Below are 24277 nucleotides of genomic sequence, written 5' to 3' on the forward strand. Positions count from 1 at the left end.
GCTTTAGATGGTTGATGATAAGGTCTTCAGTAAAAAGATCGGCCGCTTGATCCTCCGCCTTTTCCGGAACTCCAATTATACGGACATTGTTCCTTCGGGCCCTTCCTTCAAAGTCCTCAAGGCGACGGACAACAGTGTCATTCGAGGCCCTGAGATTTCGAACCTCTGTCTGCAATTCGATGAAGTCATCCGTTAGACTCGATGTCTTAATATTTAAAGATTTGACCTTCTCATTTGTCTTTGTAAGGTAGTGCGAATCAGATTCACATCAATAGCCACTGTGTCCAACTTATGTGCCAGGGTCTCCATCTGCTTACCAAGGGACGACCTGATACCTTCAATGGCGGCCATAACGTCCTGCAACGTCGGTTCAGTTGCCGGAGCCGAGGAATCCTTCACCTCCTCCTGCGACTTACCAAGTCCACCGGGCGACCCCTTAACCTGGGCATATCGATCCATGACATTGGACTGGGTATATCCACCCCTTCTGGTGGTTTTCAACTTCTGCTTGTCCCCCTCCAGTTTGCTCGCAATTTCAGAGCAATCTCAAGTCGGTGCCTAAGTCAGGAGAAGGAGGAACAGGTCTCCGATCTGGCAGGCAATAGATAGGAACTCTGTTCCAGGATATACTCCCAATGTCTCTTATTCGCCCAGAAGAAAAAAACAGAGAATGTAAAACGGCTTACGAGCTATGCACTTGAATCAGTCCAAAGAAAGGGAAGGGATGGCGTGTCCCCAAGGCCAAAGCACGACACGTCGGAAGTTGTCCAGGACGCTCAAGCACCAACAGGGGTATGAGCCGTCGCCACAATGAGACGTCTTCCGATTCAAAGAACAGTCCAAGTGCCAAAACCGAAAGTGAAAGTGAGGTTAGACCGGCCGCCTCCGCAGAACCGTGCCGATGTTTTTCAATTACACCTCGGGCACCATGCCAACCCAAGCGCCGGGCCTCCAGGAGACGAGGGCACGCAAACTTCACCACACCACAACTCCGGCCTCCGGGGTCCGATCGGGACGCAATTTTCAGCTTTCAATTTTCCTGTGGTTCATCTACTCAGAGATGTCGACAGCAGACAGGATCAGTGACAGGATATATGCGGGAGGGTACGAGGGTCTCGGGAGCCCCTTGCTCACGCGGCCATCTTGGATGCGCGCAAAGCTCCTCCTTGTGTTTTTGCTTTCTTGAGTGTATTTCCAATGCAGTGGTGATAAGTTTCAAAACTAAAAGTAATGCATTTACATTAGAAGTGAAACCTGACCTAGACTGTCATTTTTAAGCAGTGATACTGAGAATGTGCCACGCATGCCCCTTTTTTGCCATTTATTCATGGTTAGCCTTGCTGTAACTTTGTGAGTAATACAAATGAACACGTGTCCTAACTTTCCAAACCTCACTTAATTATATACAATTCTTGCACCAACGTTTACACAATTGGAACCAGAATATTATCCAAAACGATGATAAACTCCTATTTCATTCTAGTCAGGTGTCTGCCAATGCAGTTCTTGTCAGAAATGTGGGTTCCAATGTTTATTTTCAGGATATGGTCCTTGCTCTTATATCAACCCTTGGTCTGTGGAACTTTACAGCCACATCTGGTTACTTTAATACCATGTACAAAAGTTGCTTCCCTCCTATTCTCCCCCAGAAGACACGTTATTAAATATGTATCTTTCTTTTTAATAATGTTTACACTGTTTAGGTTCTTTCAAACTTCTCCCGGGAAGTTGGTGCTGCAATCACAGATATTTTAACAATATGGAGAGAATCTAAATCTAAATCGATAATGACAACGTTGCCTTTGCAGCCCACTTGTCATGAACTGTGCTTATGTCTAGTTAATGTTCTACATACAGGCTCTCCGCTTCAAAGGCCCAATGTATATTCACCTTTATGACCAATCAGCGTTATCCCAAGGTCTGTTTGAAGAAAAGGCAAACAAACCTTGTAACACAAAATGATACCTCTGTGGGCAGAGACTGGGATAACCAATCAAATCCCTTAAAACAAGGAATGTGACGATATTCAATTGCATCTGGTCAATAGGCCAAATTTAGAAGGCGTGGATTCTAATCCTAGCTTCAACTCTTTACCAGCAATTGCATGATTCTGGAAAAATAATTTATGTACCCGTGCTGCAATTTGTATCCGTGTAAAAGTGTACAATTTCGTACATGTAAGTGGCCACAATGTAATAAATAACTTTGCTGAATAACACCCTCACATTTACATGTACTCATACCTGATTCCTTCCCTTCCTGTGATCTGGTTTCATAAGACCACACACAGCGCATTGTTCTAAGTACAGGACATCATGTTTGAAATGCTTTGATTCTTATCAAATATCTTACATAATAATGTATGCAGATCTGGAACCAGAGGTCCTACACACAATTTTGTTAAGAGGGTTGAATAAACTCTTCCCGAGTGGAAACCCTTCACCATTGGTCAGAACTGAGGACCCAACTTCGACCCTCCATCCAATGAGTCACATTCCATTAAATTAGGGTAGTCCATCTGGACCGACGATTCCACCCATCCGACTAATCCTGTGTCCAAAATATAAGGGCATAGCACGAGAAAACCAAGGGGCATATTAACAATTGCTGGCGATAACATTATTGCCACTTTAGCATCCATTTTCGGGCGAAAAGAGGCGATAATTTTATCGCATTATCATCAAGGACACGATATTGTGTGTTTCCTTGACTTAGCGCCCGTTTCCTGCACGCCTAACTTCGCATCTCTAATGAGATGCAAAGTGGGCGTCACTAGACGTACCCCTGACGGACTACCTTGTAAAATACTGCGAAATGTATATTGCGATATTTACAAGGAGGCCCACACATTTTTGCAGACATTAGTGTTTTCGCCAAAATCTAACTTCTTCAAAAATGCAGACTTACCTATACCTAAAAATGGGGGTGGATTATGCTGATACAACCACAGGGTCGTATCAGCAAGGTTATCGCTGTTTTCCAAGGAACATTGCTGGAAAACCAGCGATGTTCCATGGAAAACACCGCTATCACTGGATAAATATCACCATTGCGCTATGCGTTGTTAATACAGCGATAAAAAAAATCTTGCTATGAGTGGCAAGCGATAACTTGATAATATGCCCCCTAATGCTCAACAAAGAAGAAAAACGTCCAGAGAATAAAAGATTTACCAGGATTAATCTGCTGCCAGCTGTGAAGAAGCAATTGTGAAAATCAAGCAATCTCCTTCGGAAACATATATGTGAGATAAAACGGGAAAAAAGGCAAATCTAACTGTAACCAGTGACAAAATGGAAAACATCAAACAACTGCTTCAATTGCTACAGAGACTAGGAAACAAATGTATCATAGAATTGCAGTGCCCTTGCATCATGCATGCATGGTGTCCTCAAGGCAATGCAATACAAAAGTTAAATTTACCGAGCAACGCAAGGCCCTGTAATGTTTGGTAAATCTGGAGAAACGCAAGGCAGAGAAAAGATGGAAAATTATTTTCTCAGTGGAAAAAACATACATAGTTAAATTGCACTCACACTCCGGCATTTTATGAGCTCTGCACGATTATGCATTGAGAACTGACTTTGCATAGACTCAATTAGTTATTTGCAAAACCTTTCCAGAAATGCTCTTAGTAGGTTATTTAAAATGTAGAAAATCATAAACCTAAACCAATTCAAACGTGTAAAATCTGCAGGTGCAGATATTGGAATATTTTGGTTAACTGTGCCTGTTTTTTCTCCCCAAAAATAAAAAAGAGCACGGTGATGCATAAAAGACTTCAAGAAATACAATTAAAAATATATATATATATATATATACTACATTATCAACTACCTAAACTAAAATAACTTCTTTTGCACCTCTGAAATACTAGGAAATAAAATTGTCAGCCTAACCAAAAGCCGCATGCTGTGCCCCTGTGGATGGCAAAGTGGTCACCAAAGAGAGGGCAACTTTTGGGGGGAAGATTGAGTAATGCTGAGTGGTATGTGTTACACCTTCATGTAAAATCCTCACACTTGCAGGTGAATTCCAAGCTAGGACAAAGGGGTAGTTGAGCAAAATGTTCACTTCTTCAAGGATAAGGCTTGAAAAAGGTAGGCCGAAAATAAAAGGAATATGATGAAGAACATGGGAACTTTTTTGTATCACTTTCACATTTGGTGCCAACACCATTGATTCCAAGGTGAAAAATGCAGATAGGTTTGGTTTCTGAATCCACTTTATTTTACCAGAAAGGATAGAAGAAACTGTGAGAGACCTAAGAAAAACACCCTGAAAACTCAGTTGAAGATTCCTGAAGTATGCATGTCGAAGAGTATGATAGGAATGGTTTTAACACCCAAAACACATTCATAAAAGTTGGAAATATACCAAATGTGATTTTCCTGCTAGGATTTACATAGATTTCAATATTTAGCTCTTGGAATTCCTATGAGGTTAGCAAACCAAAGTGTGACAGAAATGTTCACTAACATATTAAACTTTTGTTTTTCCCTTTTCATGTTTTTTCCGCTGCAAAAAAGAATTCTACTTCATGACTGCAAACTATTGGAACTTTAAGGGATAATTTTTAGTCATTAAAAAAAGCCTATTCCAGCTTAGTTTTTGAACATATTTACAAGGGTAAATGGGATGGACACAATTATTGAGAAAGTAGTGAACACCCACAAACTTATAAACCTAGTTATTACCATTGCAGAAAACCTGCTTAAATAGTTTTTTTCAGATCACAGATTGAATTTTTGCTCACCGGATTTGAATTATGGTGTGGAATAAAAATGTTGTGAGTCCCGCAGTCTCCACTTTCAGATATACATACATCGAATAATTTCGATGGACATGAACTCGGCATTGCTTTTTTCTGATTTGTTTTGTGTAATCTTGAGATGTAAAATATGATCTTTTAATGTGCTGAGCACGTGCCCAGGCATATTTCTCCTAATGTCTCTTGTTGCTTCATTCCCTACTTTGTACAAAAATGTGGAAACCACTGTTAGGAAAAATTGTGGCTTCTTGGAGGTTATGCAATTATATTTTTTTAGTTTTTCATAAGGCGTTTTTCCAACCTTTCCCACTTATTGTGATGCAGTGTTGATATTGTGCTTTTTATCTCATATGGGATCATGGCCAGCTTTGATTTGCATTGTGTTCCTGGGTTCCATTTCAGATTGCAAGGTTGAAAAGGGTGTTAGTTGTAGTGTGGCTTATACGGGATGTAACGTGGATGTAAGACACTGGGTAATTATTTGCGGGGGGACTATTCACCTCCAGGAATAATCACAACCCTTGTCAGAGTGAACCCTCAAAGTCACTAAATTAACCTGTGCTCGACCCCCTGACAGCTATGTCACGGAGTAGAGAAGCCTAACTTAAGGGCAGTGTGTAAAGTATTTATGCAGTTGATCCAGCGGAGCTCTTCAACAACCCTCAATACTCATCCCACTTAACTCTGGAGCAAACTTATTCCTACTCATGGGTGGGGCCCATAGCACCGCAAGTCACACCAATCTGCTCCGGAGTCAGAGAAAAAGAAGGCGAGCTGCTGGTTAGTGGGGTACCTAGAATTTACACTTTATACGTAATGCACATTATACATTTTGATTATCATGCTAACCTATAAATAGGACACAAACACATCAAGGTACTCCACTATTTGGTCAATGGAACAACTAGTAGAAGTCAGTTGATGGCGATTAAGACCAGTTCAATCACAGTAATCCGATAATCTTTTAACATTTAATTCTGCCATGAGATTTATCTTAAAATAAAACAGACTCAAGTTTGAAATTTAAAATAGTTTTGTCTACTTCATTTGAGGAAGGAAATTTTAACAATTTATTTAGACAAACAAAATTTAAGAATTTTATTTAGTACACGTTAAAGAAAATGAAATTTAGAAAAACATATTGCCCATTTGTCATAAACTAATAACAGAATCCCACAGCTTCCCAAAACTTGCCTCTCTATTCTCCTCAATGCCTCCCTTCCAAAATAAAAACTCTGCAATCAGTCATTCTTCATTGCTCCATCAAAGATAAAGTCCAAAAATATTTCAAAGGCTCTAGCACCATAAAATTGTCCAAACCGACAGCATGTCGTGGTGCAAAATAAAAATCACTAAGCCCTTTTACACCCTTTTTCTCTAACTATCTAATTAAAAATTGAAACTTTTAGGGTACACAGTCCTTTCTGATTGGTCCATTGGAGGGGTGGTAATGATCACCTCAGGCACTCCTTGTTCAAACCAGTTTGGATTTTAGCAATGTCATCCTTTAATTCTTCCCATGGCATTCATCTCAACTTTTTACTTGTCATTCTCCTTTTGTAACACTTTTCATTATTATTTTTCAACACATTTCCTTTCTCACGGTTTTAGATGCAACCATCCTTTGGCATGTATCCTTGTGCAAGACCACGCTGACCTTGACATCTCTCACTCCGTACACAGGCCAATCTATTTACACGTTCTACTCAACGTTCATGCGTGGAGGCCATCTTTTTCCTGAAATGCTCCAATGGTTCAGTAAACAGCCATTTTCCCCGGCCAAGCCTCACAGGCCCTAATGGGAACTAATGCGAAAGTAAACACAACAGAAATCAGATTGAGAATTATAGCCCTTCTGTTTACCTCCCACCATTCTAATATCCCAGTTAGTTGTTAGCTAGCAATAGCAAACATGTAGCGTCATTTTACTTACCAATTGTATTTTTTCTATTGGCACAAAAGACTTTCTACTTATGCAAAAATAGACACGCTTATTTGATCAAATATATATTATTACAGCTCTATGTTAGTATGAACCTTGTACATTCATTAGTATATTACTTTTTGCAACTGGCAATTAGTTTCCAACGTGTAATGTAAGATCTTTATATGTACTTCTTTGTTGATCAGTTTACATTCTTCACTCTGTTAGCCGTTATGGTTATGAGAAAATTGACTTTACAAGGGGTACATAAAAATGTCTGTCTCTCCCCTGCTCCAACACAGTACCAAAACAGTAATGTCAAAATGCTAAATATTAAAAAACCCAAACCAAATTTGAAAACTACATGTAAATTTAAAAAAACTAATGACAACAACAAAAAAATCCAAAAAGGGGAACTATAGGTAGGAATTGTTATACTTTTAAGTAAGAATAGAACTAAGAAGCATAAAATGACATTGACAGTCAAATGTCATGGTAGACCAGGACCTGGGAGCAATTTGAGGCTGACTGTGAGGGAGCATGGGTCATCCCGGTAAAACATTTTAGCTTCTGACTTTAGTCCTTCAAGTCCCATTCCACCACATGTATTGTATTGTATTGTATTGTATTGTAAGGGGTGCTTGTAGAGCGCACTGACACCATGGGTTTCCTGGCGCTGGTTGGAAGTAGAGGGGACAGAAAGACTAACCAGATTGGGGAAAAAGCCAAGTTTTTAAAGACTTACGAAAAAGGGTCAAAGAGTTAGAGGTTTTAAGAGAAAGGGGGAAAGAGTTCCAGAGCTTGGGGGCCAGGTATGCAAATCTCCGGCCTCCAGATCTGCAGAGCTTGTAAGAGGGAACAGTCAAGAAATGGAGATGAGAGGATCTCAAGTTACGGGATGGGCAGTAGGGTCTGATGAGGGATTTCACAAAGGCGGGACAGGGCCCAGCTAATGACTTAAAGATAAGGCAGCCGGTCTTGAAGGCTGCCCTTGAGATGACAGAGAGCCAGTGGAGTTTGGCAAGGAGGGGCCTGGCGGATTGCCACTTCGGAATCCCTAAGGCCAGTCTCGCCGCCTGATTTTGGACCACTTGCAGTCTGGCCATTGATGTTTTGGGCAGACCATGATAGATCGCGTTGGAAAAATCTAGGCGGGAGAGGACGAGGGCCATGATGACCTGCAGGAGGGCATCAGGTGTAAGGAGGTACGCCACTTTCCTGATCCTGCGCAGCTGGTAGATACAGGACGAGACCACAGTCCCCACCTGCGGCCCTAGGGATAGAGCGGAGTCAATAGTGACCCCCAGGCTCTTCACCGAACATGAGTACACTTCTAAAGCTCTCAGAACCTCAGGCGAAGTATGTAGAGACTCACATGGTGTTGAGCAGAGGCCTACAGGAGAGTCTAGTCCAGGTCTGGTTGCCATTGGTCAGCAGGGCAGTTGTAGAAAGAGCTCTGTAGCCTGAAAAGGAGGTTAGCCTTATGAACCTTTGTTGGAAATAGCCCTTTTTGCAGGGTTATCGCCCAAACTTTTTTCTTCTTCCTCCCTCCCTTGTTTTACCTGACCTGTGGTTGTTGGCAATAACCACTGCTGATCAGTGCTAAAGTGCATATGCTACGCCTGTAAAGTGTTATTGTGATTGGTTATCCATGATTAGCGTATTTGTTTTACCTGTAAAGGCAACTGAGTGTGCCAGAACTGGTCATTCAAATGCTACTAGTGGGCCTGCAGCACTGATTGTGCCACCCACCTGAGTAGCCCTAAAATGGTGTCTCAGGCCTGCCATCGCAGTGCCTGTGCGCAGTCTGTGAACTGCCATGTTGTCCTGTTCACTGTACGCACTGACCAAGCCTGACCCATCCCTTTTCCTACACATTGGACACCCCTATGGTAGGCCCAAGGTACCCCCCTGGGCAGGGTGCAGTATATGTGAAAGGTATGAGATGTCCTGGTGTGGGTGACATGTCCTGATATTGAAATACTGCCAATTTTGTTTTTCACTATTGAACGGCCATCTTGCCCATAGGATAGAATGTGGAATGCTGTGTCCCATGTGTACCTGCATATCTCCCCCTGGGAGCAAGATGGACAGCTGAAGTCTGGTATCCCTGAACTCAGAATTTGATAACGCGGATTGTAACTGGAAAACTGTAACTTGAAAAGGAAAGAAGTTATCGCCTCAACTTACCACAGGACTCAACGACAACCGGCCCAGACTTCCTCACATCCTGGTCTTTGTCTTGACTCTCTCGGGCCAGGACCGACTTCACCTCCCGCGATCTTGAGGCTGAATCTATTGTGTGGTAGACTCTTTCTGCCTAAATTTGCTGGGACTGGTTCTCTGGGGTCCCGACGTTGAGGAGCCCGATCCTCTCCTCGCCCTGGCCGGGGTCTTGGCTCTCGGGACAGCGTTGGCACTTCCCCCAGGACCAGCAGTAGTGCCTCGCAGGCCCCGACCGTGGTGCGGGTGGCGCCCGCTGCTTGGGTCCTGTACAGAAAGATCCATGGGACCCGACTCCTGGATCTTGTTATCCCGGGTCCCTGCGACCGCCAAGGAGCCCCTGCCATCTGGCGGGACCCTGTGGTGGATGGACGCGGCCGCTGGAGTCAAGCGGGACCGGGGATGAGAGTGCTGGTTCTGCAAGGCAGCCCCGGTCGCTTCCGGGGTCAGAGACTGTGCTGAGGGGACCCCGCTGCCACCACTGGACGGGAGGTTCCCGTGACTGCAGGAGGGCACGGTGCGGGCAACAATGGGAGGCTGCTTTTTGCTGGAACAAGGGCGCATTAAGCGGGAGAGTATGAGGCATAACAGCAGAACTCCGACGATTGCGCAATCCTGCTGCAATCACCGGTCGGCTAATCGCTCGCCAAGTGCCCGACAATAAACAGGAGTCCGCGAGGTGAGGAAGCGGGAAGAAGGCAACTGCCAGTGGAGGAGTTCTACGCATCCCAGTGAAATACTGGAGGGCTTACCGGCCGAGTGATGCATCAAACCTGTGGGGGTGAGTAACCTGCAGGGGGGCCCGGGACTCATCAGTATTAGTTTCTAGCCGTTGGAGTGCAGGGGGACCACACATCTGGTCATAGGGAGGTAGAAAATACACTCATACAGGCCCGCCTGACCCCAAGATGGAGGATGGGTCTCCCCACATGAGAGACAATGCAGGAGGCTTCCCTGATGCTATTGAAGGGACATGGGAAGAATAATGAGGAACTCTGAAAGGTCCTGGGAAGACTTGAGGACACCCCAAGTTCAGTGAATCATCGGAGCACACAGCCTATGCCTGACCCTAAGATGGCCACCATGAGCTGCTTTCGCCTCGGGAAGTGTGGGGTGCATATCAGGGGCCACACCTTTACAAACATGTCAGTCACCCACCAACACAAAAATGGATCCCCTGGCAATAGGAGGGGATATGTGCATCGATACCCTGGCGCCCAAAAGCGAGCAACATGCGGAGAGTCTTATTGAAGCATGGCCAAGCCCAAAAAAAACCAGTAGTATGCAGTAAGCTTTCAGAGCCTATAGGGACACGAGAGACAACAAAGCTGCGATGTAGTCACCCCACACAGTGATTGCTCCTGAAATACTGCCTGTACCTACCAAAAATGACGGCCGCAACAAATACTCCTGCGTCTCTCCTGACCTTTCCTTCCTACCTCCTACCCCTCTCCACTCTACTCCGCTTTCCTGTTACTGACCTTTGCCCTCACCTTTCCTGGCCCTTAGTCCCTACTCTGTTTACCTGTTGATCAATTTTCCCACGTCAATTAAGATCTAGCTATTTTGTCTGATGCCTGATGGAGCTACCTGGTTTAGCTATAGGGGTGACAGGCCGGGGATTCCCTCCTTGGACATCACCTACCTAGTCGGACTCTAGACAGACTTCCTTTCGTCTCTCCTGTCGTCTCTTCCCACATCCTCCCTCTATTTATGTCTCTCCTTCCCTCCTCTCTCAATGTATTGAGACTGAACTATTTTATCTGATGCCCGATGGAGCTACCTGGTTTAGTTATAGGGGAGATGGACCATGGATTCCAGCCTCGGTCGTCACCTGCCCAGTCGGTCTTTAGACAGACTTCCCTTTAGTCTCTCGTTGTTTGTCTCTTACTTTATACTCATTTTCTCACCTCCCCTGCCCCCTCCACTACTTTTCTCTTTCCTTTCTCTCCTCTCCTGCGTCTCTACTGACCTTTTCTCCCTACCCCCCACCCCTCTCCACTCTACTCCGCTTTCCTGTTACTGACCTTTACCCTCACCTTTCTTGGCCCTTAGTCCCCACCCTGGTTACCTGTTTATCCCTTTTCCCGCATCGATTGAGATCTAGCTATTTTGTCTGAAGCCCAATGGAGCTACCTGGTTTAGCTACAGGGGAGACAGGCCAGGGATTCCCTCCTTGGACGTCACCTACCCAGTCGGACTTTAGACAGACTTCCTTTTGTCTCTCCTGTCGTCTCTTCCCGCATCCTCCCTCTATTTATATCTCTCCTACCCTCCTCTCTCAATGTATTGAGACTGAACTATTTTGTCTGATGCCCGATGGAGCTACCCTAGCTATAGGGGAGATGGACTGTGGAATCCCGCCTCGGTCATCACCTACCCAGACTTCCTTTTAGTCTCTCCTTGTTTGTATCTTCCCTTATCTTCAATTTCTCCCCTCCCCTGCCCCCTCCACTACTTTTCTCTTTCCTTTCTCTCCTCTCCTAATTGTATTGATTATTTTGTGATTCATTGTGTAATTGTTGATCTTTTTAAGGATCATTGTTGATTCTCATGTAAAGCGCTCTGATACCTTCGGGTTTAGCCAGCGCTATATAAAACTCTTTAAATAAATAAATAAATAAATTCCGTGTTTGAAAATAGCACTTTTAGAAAGTGGCTATTTTCCTGTTCAACCTTTCTGTGTTACTCTGCCTGTTTGTGTATTGACTGTCTGGTTTGTGAGTGACAGGGGCAGGGGGTGACTGCAGGAGGCTGGGGAGTCAGCACTAGGCTAAATAGACTTATCTACACTTAGAGTGTTGGGAGGAGTTGCACCTGGGCCTGAATAAGACTGTGCCTGCCTTCCACAATGCTGGTCCACCTCCTGCCGTGGGTCTAATAGCCCTGGCCCACACTCACAAAGGAAGAAGACCTGCCATGGCAGAAGGCACCCAGAACTGTTTGGGACTGGATCCTGGTCCCCTCACACATGGAGAACAAAGAATTTTGGGTTATAAAAGTACGATCTGAAACCCCTGTAAATTAGACAACTTCTGGATTCAAGAGGAATCCCTGCTGAGAAGATCAGCAAAAGAGACTGAGGAGGAAGACTGCCCTTGCTGTGAGCTCTGGGGCTGACCTGCAGTTGCTGTTCTACTAAAGAGGGAAGACAAGGGACTTTGATCTGTGAGGTATCACCTTCTTGCAACAAGGACTTTGCTGTGTGCTGTGTCTTAAAAAAAGAACAAAGTCTCCAAGGGCCTGAGGAGAGCTGGCGTCCTGTTATTGGAAACACAGGGTCATAAAAGTTTCAAATCAACATCCTTTTTAAGTTTCTGTGTCCTTGTCCCTGTGCACAGCCTGTGCCCTTCGTGAAGCCTGCTGTGACTGTGCATGATTCACCCCTCGGATCGATTCTGGGACTCGGTGTGCTTGTCGGTACACAGCTGGTGCCTGTTGTGAGGTCTGCTTCACCTCAAATGTTATCTGCCCCAGAGTCCTCCCTTCAACATTGGGTGCAAAACCAACGCGCAGCCCGGGACCTTGGGGGGGAGTGTACATTTCCCCAGAGTACTGCCTGCATCCAACATTGATGAGAGTAGTCCACTTCTGTATCACCGCTCACAGCTCGAGTCCGTGGAAGAGGCCTCACTGTGGCGAGATCCGCTGCGAGGCATTGTTGTGGAAGCAGCTGCACGCCGATCGGAGCAACAGCGAGACGTTGCCAGGCAACGAGGGAACTCCTCGCAGTGGGGGAAGCCGGCACTGGTTGCGAAAGGAGGAAGGAGAGGCCGTCCGAGGCCTTGATAACTGCTGAGAGCAGAGGGAGAGCTCAAAAGGGGCCGTCCGAGGCCCCGGTAACTGTGGAGAGTTGAGAGCGGAGGAGCCAGAATCAGCACAAGACCGGCCCCAGATAACCGATCCCAGCCGCACCGCTGCATGTTTCTAAGAGCTGATTAGGAGTCATCGGGGACTGAGCGGGAATTTAATTAGCATGAGACTTTCCACACTAAACGAGAGGTCAGCACGGCCCGCATCAGCTCATCAGGAGAGCTGCGGTATCGGGCCGGCTGGTTGTTGAGCTTCAGTCACTTCATGCTTTGGGGGGCATAGTTTCACCGGCGCTCTCCACAGAGTCAGTTGTGGGGTATTCTTGAAGTGTGCAGGGCAGCATCAGTTGGTGCCGAGGTGAAGAGGGTGGCGATAGCCCAGTTGGGCACCCAAATCTGAACTGTCTTGCCCTAGTGAACCTGGGTAAACAAAAGAAATACAGATACCTGCAATTTTATATTCTTACCAAAGAATACAGAAATCTGGGAGTTTATTTTTATGAGAACTTGACCAGGACCATTATAAGAAAGGTGGTTTTTGACGCAGAGAACTCTGAATAAGTCATACAACATCACAAGAGAGCCAGTGATTTTGGAAGTAACTTTATTTATATGTATGTGCCTTTTGCTAACGTTTTGATCTGACCAAAGCTATTTAAAGATATTAATATTTTTACAATAGCTGGTGTAGTGTCCATTTGTGGTGTTCACTGTGTTGCTGTGAGTGTTTGCAAATATTTTACACATTGCCTTGGGGATAAGCCAGTCTGCTCATGCCAAGCTACAAAAGGGGGGGAGCAGGGGTTATCAACATTGTGTGTTTCCCCCTTACCCTGATTAGAGTGGTGGTTTCTGCCTGGCTTTGGCGCACACCTCAGCCAATCAGAAATCCCATTTCTAACACCCTTGAAATCAACTTATTTGTCCTGGGTACAAGAGGGAGCCGGTCCAGTACTTACTGGCTCCTCTCAGAGCTCAGACAGTAGGTCCAGTCCTCTCCTTTCTTCCACCGGTCTAGAGAGTGCTCTGAAGCGTGTGCTTGGAGGTGTCCTATTTATGCCTGGCATGAGCTAGGACATGGATAAAAATCCCACACTCTAACCAATGGGATAAAAGTTCATGAGACCAACCCTATTCGCTTTGGGCATTTTTAAGATGGTAAATGTATTTGGCCACAGTAAACTGAACTCTGAGAGCTAGGTGAGTATGTGTGGGGAGTGTACCATGGTAAACCTAGTGTCCTCTCACACCAACATCTAGTTTGAAGAAACCACTGTTCCCCCATCTCGATAAGTCCAGAGAATGGTTCCAAAGCAATGCATACTTTCGTTCTGCACTTTCACTACCATACAGTTTCACCACTCTCTGATCATGTATTATACTCTTCGGTTTTGAATATTGTAGAGGACCACAATATTGAAGAACTACACACACACCCCCACCCACCTCGCCGGACACACACTCGACGCCGTCTTCTCATCCAGCAAAGACATCGCCTTCAGCCACGCCACAGGACTCCACTGGACGGACCACAGCTGCGTCCATTTCACCTTCAGAAGAACGACGATCCACCACCACCAGCAACAGGTTGCCCGAAGAAGCTGGAACAAGATCACAGCCGGCCAGCTCGCCGCTTCCCTGAGCCAGCACCCTCCCGCCAGCTCAGCGAACCCCAGCAAGGCCGCCGACAACCTCACGAAGTGGATCAGCAACTGCGCGGACGAACTCGCCCCTCTGAGGACCCCGCCCAGCAGACCCGGCAGCAAGAAAGCCCCATGGTTCACCGACGAACTCAAGAGCTCCAAGAAGAACTGCCGAGCCCTCGAGAAAGTCTGGAGAAGGGAACCAACACCGGACAACATGACCACCCTCAAGCTTGCCACCCGGAAGCACCACCAACTGATCCGCGCCACCAAGAAAACTGCATTCAAGGACCGGCTGGACAACAACGCACACAGCTGCAAGGAACTCTTCAACATCGTGAAAGAGCTCTCCAACCCCAATGCCGGAAACAACAACATCACCCCATCGCAAGACCTCTGCAACTCCCTCGCCTCCTACTTCCACAACAAGATCGCGGACATACACAACAGCTTCAGCATTCAACCGACGCACGCCACGACCGCAGCAACGCCGCCCACCACCACCCTCCACTCCGATCAGCACCGAAGACACCGTCTGCATGATGAACTCCATCCACTCCGGATCCCCGACCGACCCCTGCCCTCACCACGTCTTCAACAAGGCCGACGCTGTCATCGCACCCCACCTGCGGGACATCATCAACACCTCCTTCGACACCGCCACCTTCCCGGAGAGCTGGAAGCACGCCGAACTCAGCGCTCTACTAAAGAAACCAACAGCGGACCCCACCGAACTCAAGAATTACCGCCCCATCTCGCTCCTTCCGTTTCCAGCCAAAGTCATCGAGAAGACCGTCAACAAACAGCTGGCCGCCTTCCTCGAGACAAATGGATCCCTCGACCCCTCACAGTCTGGCTTCCGAGCCAACCACAGCACCGTGACCGCCCTCATCGCTGCCACCGATGACATCCGAGCCCTGATGGACAACGGAGAAACAGCGGCCCTCATCCTCCTAGACCTCTCCGCGGCATTCAACACTGTCTGCCACCGCACCCTAGTGCAACGCCTCAGCAACGTCGGAATCCAGGAGAAGGCACTGGAATGGATCATCTCCTTTCTCGACGGAAGAACACAGAGAGTCCGTCTACCACCGTACAAGTCAGAGGCCACCAAAGTCATCTGCGGCGTCCCTCAAGGATCCTCGCTGAGCCCCACCTTCTTCAACGTCTACATGAGCCCCCTCGCGGCCATCGCACGCCAACACAACCTCAACATCATCTCCTACGCCGACGACACCCAGCTGATCCTCTCCCTGACCAACGACCCCGCCGCCGCCAGAGCCAACCTTCACGAAGGGATGAAAGATGTAGCCGAGTGGATGACGACCAGCCGCCAGAAACTGAACTCAGACAAGACGGAAGTCCTCATCCTGGGCTCCTTGCCCTCCGCCTGGGACGACTCCTGATGGCCCCCAGCCCTGGGCACCGCACCCAAACCGACAGACCACGCACACAACCTGGGCTTCATCCTGGACTCCTCCCTCTCCATGACCAGACAAGTCAACGCCGTCTCCTCGTCGTGCTTCAACATCCTGCGCATGCTACGGAAGATCTTCCGGTGGATCCCCACCGAGACCAGGAAGACGGTCACCCAGGCCCTCGTCACCAGCCGACTGGACTACGGCAACGCCCTCTACGCCGGAACCACCGCCAAGCTCCAGAAGGGACTCCAGCGGATCCAGAATGCCTCAGCCAGACTCATCCTCGACATCCCACGAAACAGCCACATCTCCGGACATCTGAGAGACCTGCATTGGCTCCCCGTCAACAAAAGAATCACCTTCCGCCTCCTCACCCACGCGCACAAAGCCCTACACGATCAAGGCCCGAGCTACCTCAACAACCGCATCAACTTCTACGCTCCCAAACGCCACCTCCGATCAGCCAGTCACGCCCTCGCCGCCGTCCCCCGCATCCGAAGAACGACAACAAGAGGAAGGTCCTTCTCCTACCTGGCCGCCAAGACCTGGAACTCCCTCCCTCCCGACCTGCGCCTGACCCAAGACCACCTCTCCTTCAGGAAGAAGCTCAAGACCTGGCTGTTCGAGCAGTAGCAGCAACCCCCCTCCCCCCCCCCCAAGCGCCTTGAAACCCTCCGGGTAAGTAGTGCGCTCTATAAATGTCTTTGATTGATTGATTGACATCCTGAGGTTTGTGCAAATGGTGGGAGTTTGCACCTAAATCATGACTCTATATCTAGCACAAGTGGCACACGCTACTGGTGTTTGTGTGTATGATTTGCTACAGGTAAAACTTGGCACAAGTAGTTTGGACAATTGGCATAAAATCCATGTGTGCGCACCTCGGACTGGGTGAAAATAAGACACAATCAACAAGCTATCCCACACTTCGAGGTCAGAAAATCTGAATCATTCACAAATTGCTCCATTAGACTTGACAAATAAACCTGTTGCCAAGCCATAAACTCCCCCTTTATTACATATAGGTCACCCATAAGTTAGGCCCTAGGTATACCATAGAGCAGGGTGCATTGGAATTAAAAGGTTGAAAATGTACTGTTAAGCTTTACAATTCCTGGTAGTGAAAAACTCACAAATCTATTTTTCACTACTGTGAAACCTACCTCTCCCTAAGGATATCATTGGGTTGGTTAATACATTTATTAAGAGCTATTCTCTGATTTGGAAAGGATAGGGAATTCCAGTTTGATGTGTGAGAAATTGTAATTTTAAATCCTTTTTGAGGGTAAAGTCACATTTCATTTTTGGGGAAAAATGCCACTTTTAGAAAGGTGTCCTTTTCCTGCCCTAGCTATCTGGTGCCTGAAGCCAGTAGCTGGGTCACATGACTAGGTGTGGTTGGCCGTTGGAATTGGCTTTTTCCCCTCCGACAGCCACAAAATCGAACGATTAGGTTTGCCTGGCTGGGACATCACCGGCAGGATGTGGGCAGAGCTGGTGAAAGCCTAACTTGAAATTTGAAATTTTGAACTTTGTTTAGTTAATTAAAACCATAACAATTTCATTAGAAACGCACGACCAAATAAAAAAGAAAACTTTTAAGATATTCGTTAAAACAAAAGACTGTCACATAAAAAATTTAGCATAGACGACAATAAAAACTAGAAGATTTTCCTCAAATTATAAAATAAAAATGAGGCGTAAGGATTAACCATTAGCAATTTAAAAACTTCCAACAGTTTTAAGGTGATTCTCTAATCCCTGCAAGAACTTTACCAGCTTGCAGTGTATTAGAGGGGCAGTCCAAACCTCCAATTATTGCAGATCTACATGTCCGCAACCTGTTAATCTGAAAGGTATGCTTTAGAAAGTATAACCTTTCCTTACTCAGCATCTTGCAGTGACAAATGATATGAATTAGATCTTCTTTGGGACTACCACACAGACGGCAGATGACCGCTTCATGCTGCTTCCAGGCAGGTTCCTCAGGTTGGAAATTTACCAAATCTCAGTGCCATCAGCTTTTTCTTAATAAAGATAGAATAGGTTGATTCCAAGTAAAGTGCTGGGGTAAGTGCCTTATAACCGTTTATCACGGCCCAGGAGTGGGAATGGTGGGAGAAAATGTCTTTGTCCGTAACCAAAGAGTGAAATGTTGCCACTTTATTTAAAGCCTGTTTTAATGCGGCAAATGGCAAATTTTTGTCCCAAGGATTTACGGAGCAAGTTACCTCCAATGCATGCGAGAAAAATTGATTTGCTTTTGAGTTTGTATGTGTTTTCAGCTCCTGCCAAAGAAAAGTATTAAGATTATTGACAGTTGCTTTTTTCATAATCTGGTACCACACCTTGATATACGAATATAGTCTTCCCAATGTTTCGTTTTTTAAGCCAAATTCGAGGCGTATTTGCGCAGGTGAAGCCATGTTGGGTAGTCGAAGTACCTTTTTATAAATTCTAGTTATTAAGCTGTTTAATAGGTCCGCATCTTTTCCGTACATTGCTACACTTGCATATGTTAGCGTGGGAAGAACCTTATTCGCCATCACAATTAATAGTGGTTTTAATGATGGCCCTTCCAGTTTCTTTGACAGAGTGCTTAGCCCGAATATTAAAGCTCCCGCTCTTTGCGTCAGATACTTTTTCTGGTCCATTAAGTTGAGCTTATCGTCGATATAGTAGCCCAGATATTTATAATTAGAGACTGTCTCCAACGATTTACCTTCTAGCCAGATTGAGTGTTTTGATACACAGCGGTTGGTTATTAACATTGTTTTAGTTTTTGTAACATTTTAAGCCAACTTGTTTACCGACAGGAAAGCTGAAAGTTCTGTTACTAGTCGAATTAGTCCCACCTTCCTTAGACTCATAAGGACAATGTCATCGGCATATGCTAGATGTGTATGCTGCAAATCGCCTAATTTCGGAGGATGTGCCCGAAAGTTGTTCAAATTCCCGGAGAGGTCCGAGATGAAAAGGTTGAATAGATGTGGCGCAAGGACACACCCTTGTTTTAAGCCAATCGATGTAAAAACTTTTCTCGATAGCCGGGATCCATCCCCTATTTTGACTTGCGACCAGGTATCGGAATAGAATAGCAACAGGCCCCTTAAGATGTTCTCTGGTATAGACCATGCTCTTAATTTCGACCATAACAGATTTCGGTCCACACTGTCAAAGGCCGCTTGAAGATCTATAAAACACAAGTTCAAGTCATGTTTACTGCTCAAGCATTTTTCGGCTATTATGCTGATGGATAGGATATTTGATGTTCCCTTTTCTGAACCCCGTTTGATTGATAGGGATCAATTCTCTTTCACCTGTCCAAGTTACTAAATCGTTTAAAAGTAGCAATGCAAAATATTTTGCCTCTACGTCCTGCAGTGCTACTAATCTATAGTTGGTCGGATTTGATCTTTCACCACCTTTGTATATTGGCATAACTATAGATCCTTGCCAACTTTCAGCGACTTGATTGCAACTTTGCACGTCTGCAAACAGTTTCGCTCGGCGTGGCCCCCAAAATTCTGGTGCATGTTTATATATTGCTTGTGGGATGCCATTCGGGCCTGGTGCCCCATTTGATTTGCCCTTTTTAATTATTTTGATTATCTCTTCTGCTGTATATGGATTAATCGAAAGATCTGTACTTAATGCATTGCAAAGATTACTGGTAGAAGGTTGACTCCCTTGTTCGTTAACTGTGTACATTGTATTATGATTTTTTGGATAAAGATCAATACCTTTTGATAGTGGTATCAGTAAATTTTGTCGCAAGAAACCTGGACCACTCAGATTCCTGAACATTTTATGTAAGTGCGTTACAGGGTCTTATTAACTGATTTATCATTTTCCAAAATGTATTTGAGTTCTGGAGTTTTGAACTAAAAAGCAGTTTGGACCAAAAGCTCTTGTTAATCCTCTTTTTAAATTCCCAGACCTTATTTTTGTATATATTTCTTTGCGCACGAAAGGTGACAACTGACATGCACCATTGTCAGCTGAGTGCAACTTCTTGCGGGTTCTTCGCAGAATCCTTCGTCGATCTTGAAGTTCTTTTGAAAGTTTTCTCTGCGAGTCGTCAGTATTTGTCTTCATCAGGGGTAACTTCATTTTTAATTTTAATTTCTCCAAAAAGAGAAACCATGCTTGGATCATATTCATTGGGTCATTCCCTATACAATTCAACGTATCCTTTATTATCCTGTACCACTCGATTTCAATTGATTTGGACGAGTTTATTCGTTTTAAATTAGCTGAACAAAGATGACCCTCTAGTAAATACGAAAGTTGCACTCTTTCCGTGTTAAGGTTAAATTTGGTATGTTGCATTGCATGATCACTCATCGGGGTGTATTCAATATAAAAGGTGATCACTAACGGGATTAGTGAAATACTGACAATTGTAAAGTCCAAGGTCGATTGCGCATGTGGACCATAATATGTTTTTCTTGGGGGTTGGTCTTCCGCTATCCTCCCGTTCAAGAAACGCATACCCAGAAACTCTAGTTCAGTCACTAATTGGGTTGCTAGATGATCCTTCCGAGACCCTAGTCCACCATCAGACTGTAGAGGAACACCCATCTGGATGTTATCAGCTGTTAATATGTCATCTTCCTCTGGAGTTAATATCAGGTTAGAACTGAAGTCACCAGTTATTATAATATTAGACAGTGGTTCTGTAGTGCATAGGTCCATAATTACGTTACACAATATCGCATTCTTTATCTTTTTCACCTGAAATTTAGGTTGCGTATAATAATTAATCAAGAAGGTTGACTTGATATTGGTAACATTTTGATCTGTTAATTTGATTACTTGAATACTTGGATCGGGGGATTTTAGTTGTTCAGAATTAATTTTTAGAGATGTTGACACATATACTGAAAGGCCTCCGATGGCACGGCCATAGGTCTTACATTTTTCTGCTGCTACACTAAAGAGTATGTAGCCAACAAGTGCAACTTCTTCTTGTAACCATGTTTCCTGTAGCGAAATTATGTCACATCCGTCCCATTCATCCAATGGCAATCCTCCCTCCAGTAATCTTTTTGCACCTGCAATGTTCCAAGATAACACATGAATGTCATTACTAGCAGTTTGTTTCGGTTTATCACTAAACTGTCAAATCTTCTGTTTTTTATTTAGGGCACTGCCCTAACTTACAAAGCAGTAGGTTGTGCACTTCTTTCACACAAAGCTATTCACACAAGTCCATCTGGCAGCCAACCAGGAGCAAGGACAGGGGAGGCAGTAAATTTCAAGAGCTTTGAAGGGAATCTTCTGTCTACTTCTTCAAAGATTGCACCAGGTATAGAAATGGGACCTTCAGTCCCACTCTTCAGTTAACTTTCTGGACCTTCAGAAGGAATCTCAGATCACTATCTGCTACTGTGGTCTATTGTGTACGCCAAAAGACTGCTTTGCGGCACCTCGAAGGACGGGTTTGCTTCCTGAAGCCTGCCTTGAACCCTCAGAGGCTTGCCCTGCTGCTTGAGCCCTTTTCCATTGTTTGAATCCAGGACTACTAGAGTGACTACAGGGGCTAGTTCGCTGGCCTCCTCATAAGAGCTTCAGAGACAGAAACTGCTTCAACTCTCTTAAACTAGTACCTGGACCCAGCCTGAGTGAATCCTAACACTCTAAGTAGTTCCCTTCTAGTCCTGGACCCTTGGAAGTCATAATTGTCCAAATCCAAAACTTGGAACTTAGAACATTGTTGGCTAAAATGTGCTCCGAGAACCGAGAGGAGTCCAGGACCTACTTGTCCTCCCAAGCTGCATTTCTGGTCTTCCTGAGTATGCAGCAGCTCCCGCTACATTCTTCTTCCCATCAGCAAATCCTGTCCAGCAGTTCTTCAAAGAAGGGGTATACAGCCTAGACTAGCCATTGTTGACTACAGCTTGCAGGTTTGTCCTGCTGGAGATTTTCCACTTCCAAAAAAGGGACCAAATGCGAAAGTTGAAACCTTCATTGAGGCTTTATCCAGCAGCTCCCCGAAAACGACGCCTCCTCCTTGGACACCGGCTGTAGCCTTCCTTAGCTGAAACTTTACCTTCTCAGACATTTTTGGTTCAAATTTCTTCTAAATCGTCGGGTAAGCGCCATCCAGGCTCAATCCACTTCTTGTATCTGACCCACAATACATTGCATTCAACCATTATTTTTCGACTTTCACCCGGTCGTGTGCAACTACATGTTCTCAGTTGGCTCTCTTATATTTTAGTAGCTATGTTTTACCTTAAATTTTTAAAATTCATAACTTTGTTTCTACGGATTGGATTTCTTGTTTCGTTGACAAATCATTTTTTTAATGTTTTTTTTCTAAACTGGTGCTGGATTTTTCTTGTGTTGTGTTTTCACTTAATAGCTGACTTTTTTGGCAAAATACATACTTTACACATTGCCACTAAATTAAGCCAGACTGAATTGTGTTAAGCTGCCAGATTGATAAGTAGAGGCTAATTCTGTGGCTTTTGTGGTTCACACTGCAGGGATTTTGGCTCGACCAACAACAACCAAATTTCCCACAGAAGGGAAAAAAAACAAAAACAACATGCAAGAGTCAAATAAAGGGATAGGCATTTTATAGTGGTGGAAGAAAGAGGCACGCAATGGAACTAAGGCTATGCAGACTTGGTATTCGGCAACCCTGGCATTTGGCAGTGCCAGCTGCAGCCTTCTGAAGAAAAACTTTGGGCACCAGCACTTATTATTTTACGAATTAAGCCCTGCTCAGAACATGGTTTTAAAAACATTTAAACCTCAACCAGTGGCCGGTTGTATTTTCCCTGGAAATATTTTTGTTTTATGTTTTACTTTCGTGCACACTATATCAGTTTCACCACAGATGTACTGAATGCACTAACCTTCATCAAAGTTATTGAGTATAATTAATGTATTTCTAGGCAAGAATACTGATTGATTCAGAATGATGAGATATGTAAGCAGGCAAAGATAACATAGCTGTATGAGCTACAATAAATATGTTTATCTTTTTTTCAGAACCCTCGTGCGCAGCCCAAAACCATCCTTTCCCTGTCCATGGTGGACCTGGCTGGTAAACTGCAGGATGGATCCCTCTCTCCGGAGAGTGTCCTCTATACCTACATGGGAAAGGTGAGATGCATTTATTGGCGCTCACATGGCCTGTACTGTATTGTTTATTTTGGAATAAAAAAGATAATTTATCTATTACGTTTTGCATCTGAGAGTTGTTATAAAATATATGAAAAGACATGTATTTATGCCATTTTTGGGTTTTTGTTTTGTGCGAGAGACTCTGTTGCGACTAGATAAATGTGTGTAGGTAGTACATTTACTAAAAAAAATAAAAACTAGAATGAACTGTAGGAAAAGAATATGCCTGAAGATTTTGGGAATTGCAACCAAAAATATGTGCTTGCCTAAAAAAATAATTATCTTTCTTTAGCTAATGTTATTGTTTTGCTAAATGTTTTAGTTATGTGAAAGTATAACTGTTTAATCACAATGCAAATATGATATCGAGAGTTACACACATTTCATTAGGGAAATCCATTTCACGTGCTTTTGTGAATTTCCCCTTTAAAGAACAGAATATAAGCCAGAAAAGACCATTTAAATAAAACTTACTTTTACGAAAAACAATCGCACACTTTGAGATGGAAATATTCAATGCAGTTATTATTTCTGTAAAATATTTTTTTAAAAATCAAAACCTGTGCGAAAGTGAAACGGCTTGAGGGGTAGGTTCATCTGCCAAGTTGTTTTATTTAGCTGATCTGTTTAGGCAACATGAGATTGAAGTATGTCTTGCGCATGCACAATTAACCTTTGGCATGCAACAAAGGAGAATGTTCTAAATTATAGTCTCTAGTCCACCTGTTCATACTCTTTGCCAAGAAAACCTGAGTCATGATGGCGTTCAGTAACAACAACCCTTCTGAGCCTGTTTAGGTCGAACCTTGGCAGCTTGCATGCGCTGTATGGAAGACCTGCTGTATTTGATAAAGGACTTTGCTCCCGCCTGCTGCCTTCCTATTGGTTTAGTACAGTGTTGCTCTTATTTGTAGCTTCCTATTAAAATGCACTTCTGCTTATTTGCCGAGGGGCACCGCCTAAATTCAGTTTTCTTCCTTTTTCATTGTTTATCCATTCTTTCAGGGAACTCCTATTTGCTAATTTTTGCAGAGTGACATGCCAAAGTTTATTTTAATGTATGTCGGACGCTCAGCAGCGCGCCAAGCATAAGAACCAGGAGCCGTTCAGTTTACTTTTTACTTCTACACCTTTATGGTTCAAACACTAAGTGTTTCCATGTTTAAATGTAAAATAGGGATTTGCAAAGTGTGAACTGGGACTCAGGGGAAGGGCTTCTACATCATCATGAGATAATGCCACTGGCAGCAAGCACGAACATACATGAGAAAACATACTTTTGGACACTATCGCCAAGGTTATTGCAGTGGCTGTAGCTGGAGAGATCTGCAGGGCTGGGTGAA

At 44.7% G+C, this 24277-nt stretch overlaps 1 protein-coding gene across 1 annotated transcript in view; it reads left to right on the forward strand.

Moving 5' to 3' along the window:
* LOC147747113 (vitamin D3 hydroxylase-associated protein-like) overlaps window positions 1-24277 on the forward strand; it is a 639379-nt gene that overhangs the window by 191466 nt on the left and 423636 nt on the right. The window contains exon 2 of the mRNA XM_086952364.1: window positions 22800-22913. Coding sequence (XP_086808490.1) covers window positions 22800-22913 — 114 coding nt within the window. The remainder of the gene's footprint in view (window positions 1-22799; window positions 22914-24277) is intronic.

The sequence above is a fragment of the Lissotriton vulgaris genome, chromosome 1_1 (genome assembly GCF_964263255.1).
Source record: "Lissotriton vulgaris chromosome 1_1, aLisVul1.2, whole genome shotgun sequence".
Lineage (NCBI taxonomy): Eukaryota > Metazoa > Chordata > Amphibia > Caudata > Salamandridae > Lissotriton > Lissotriton vulgaris.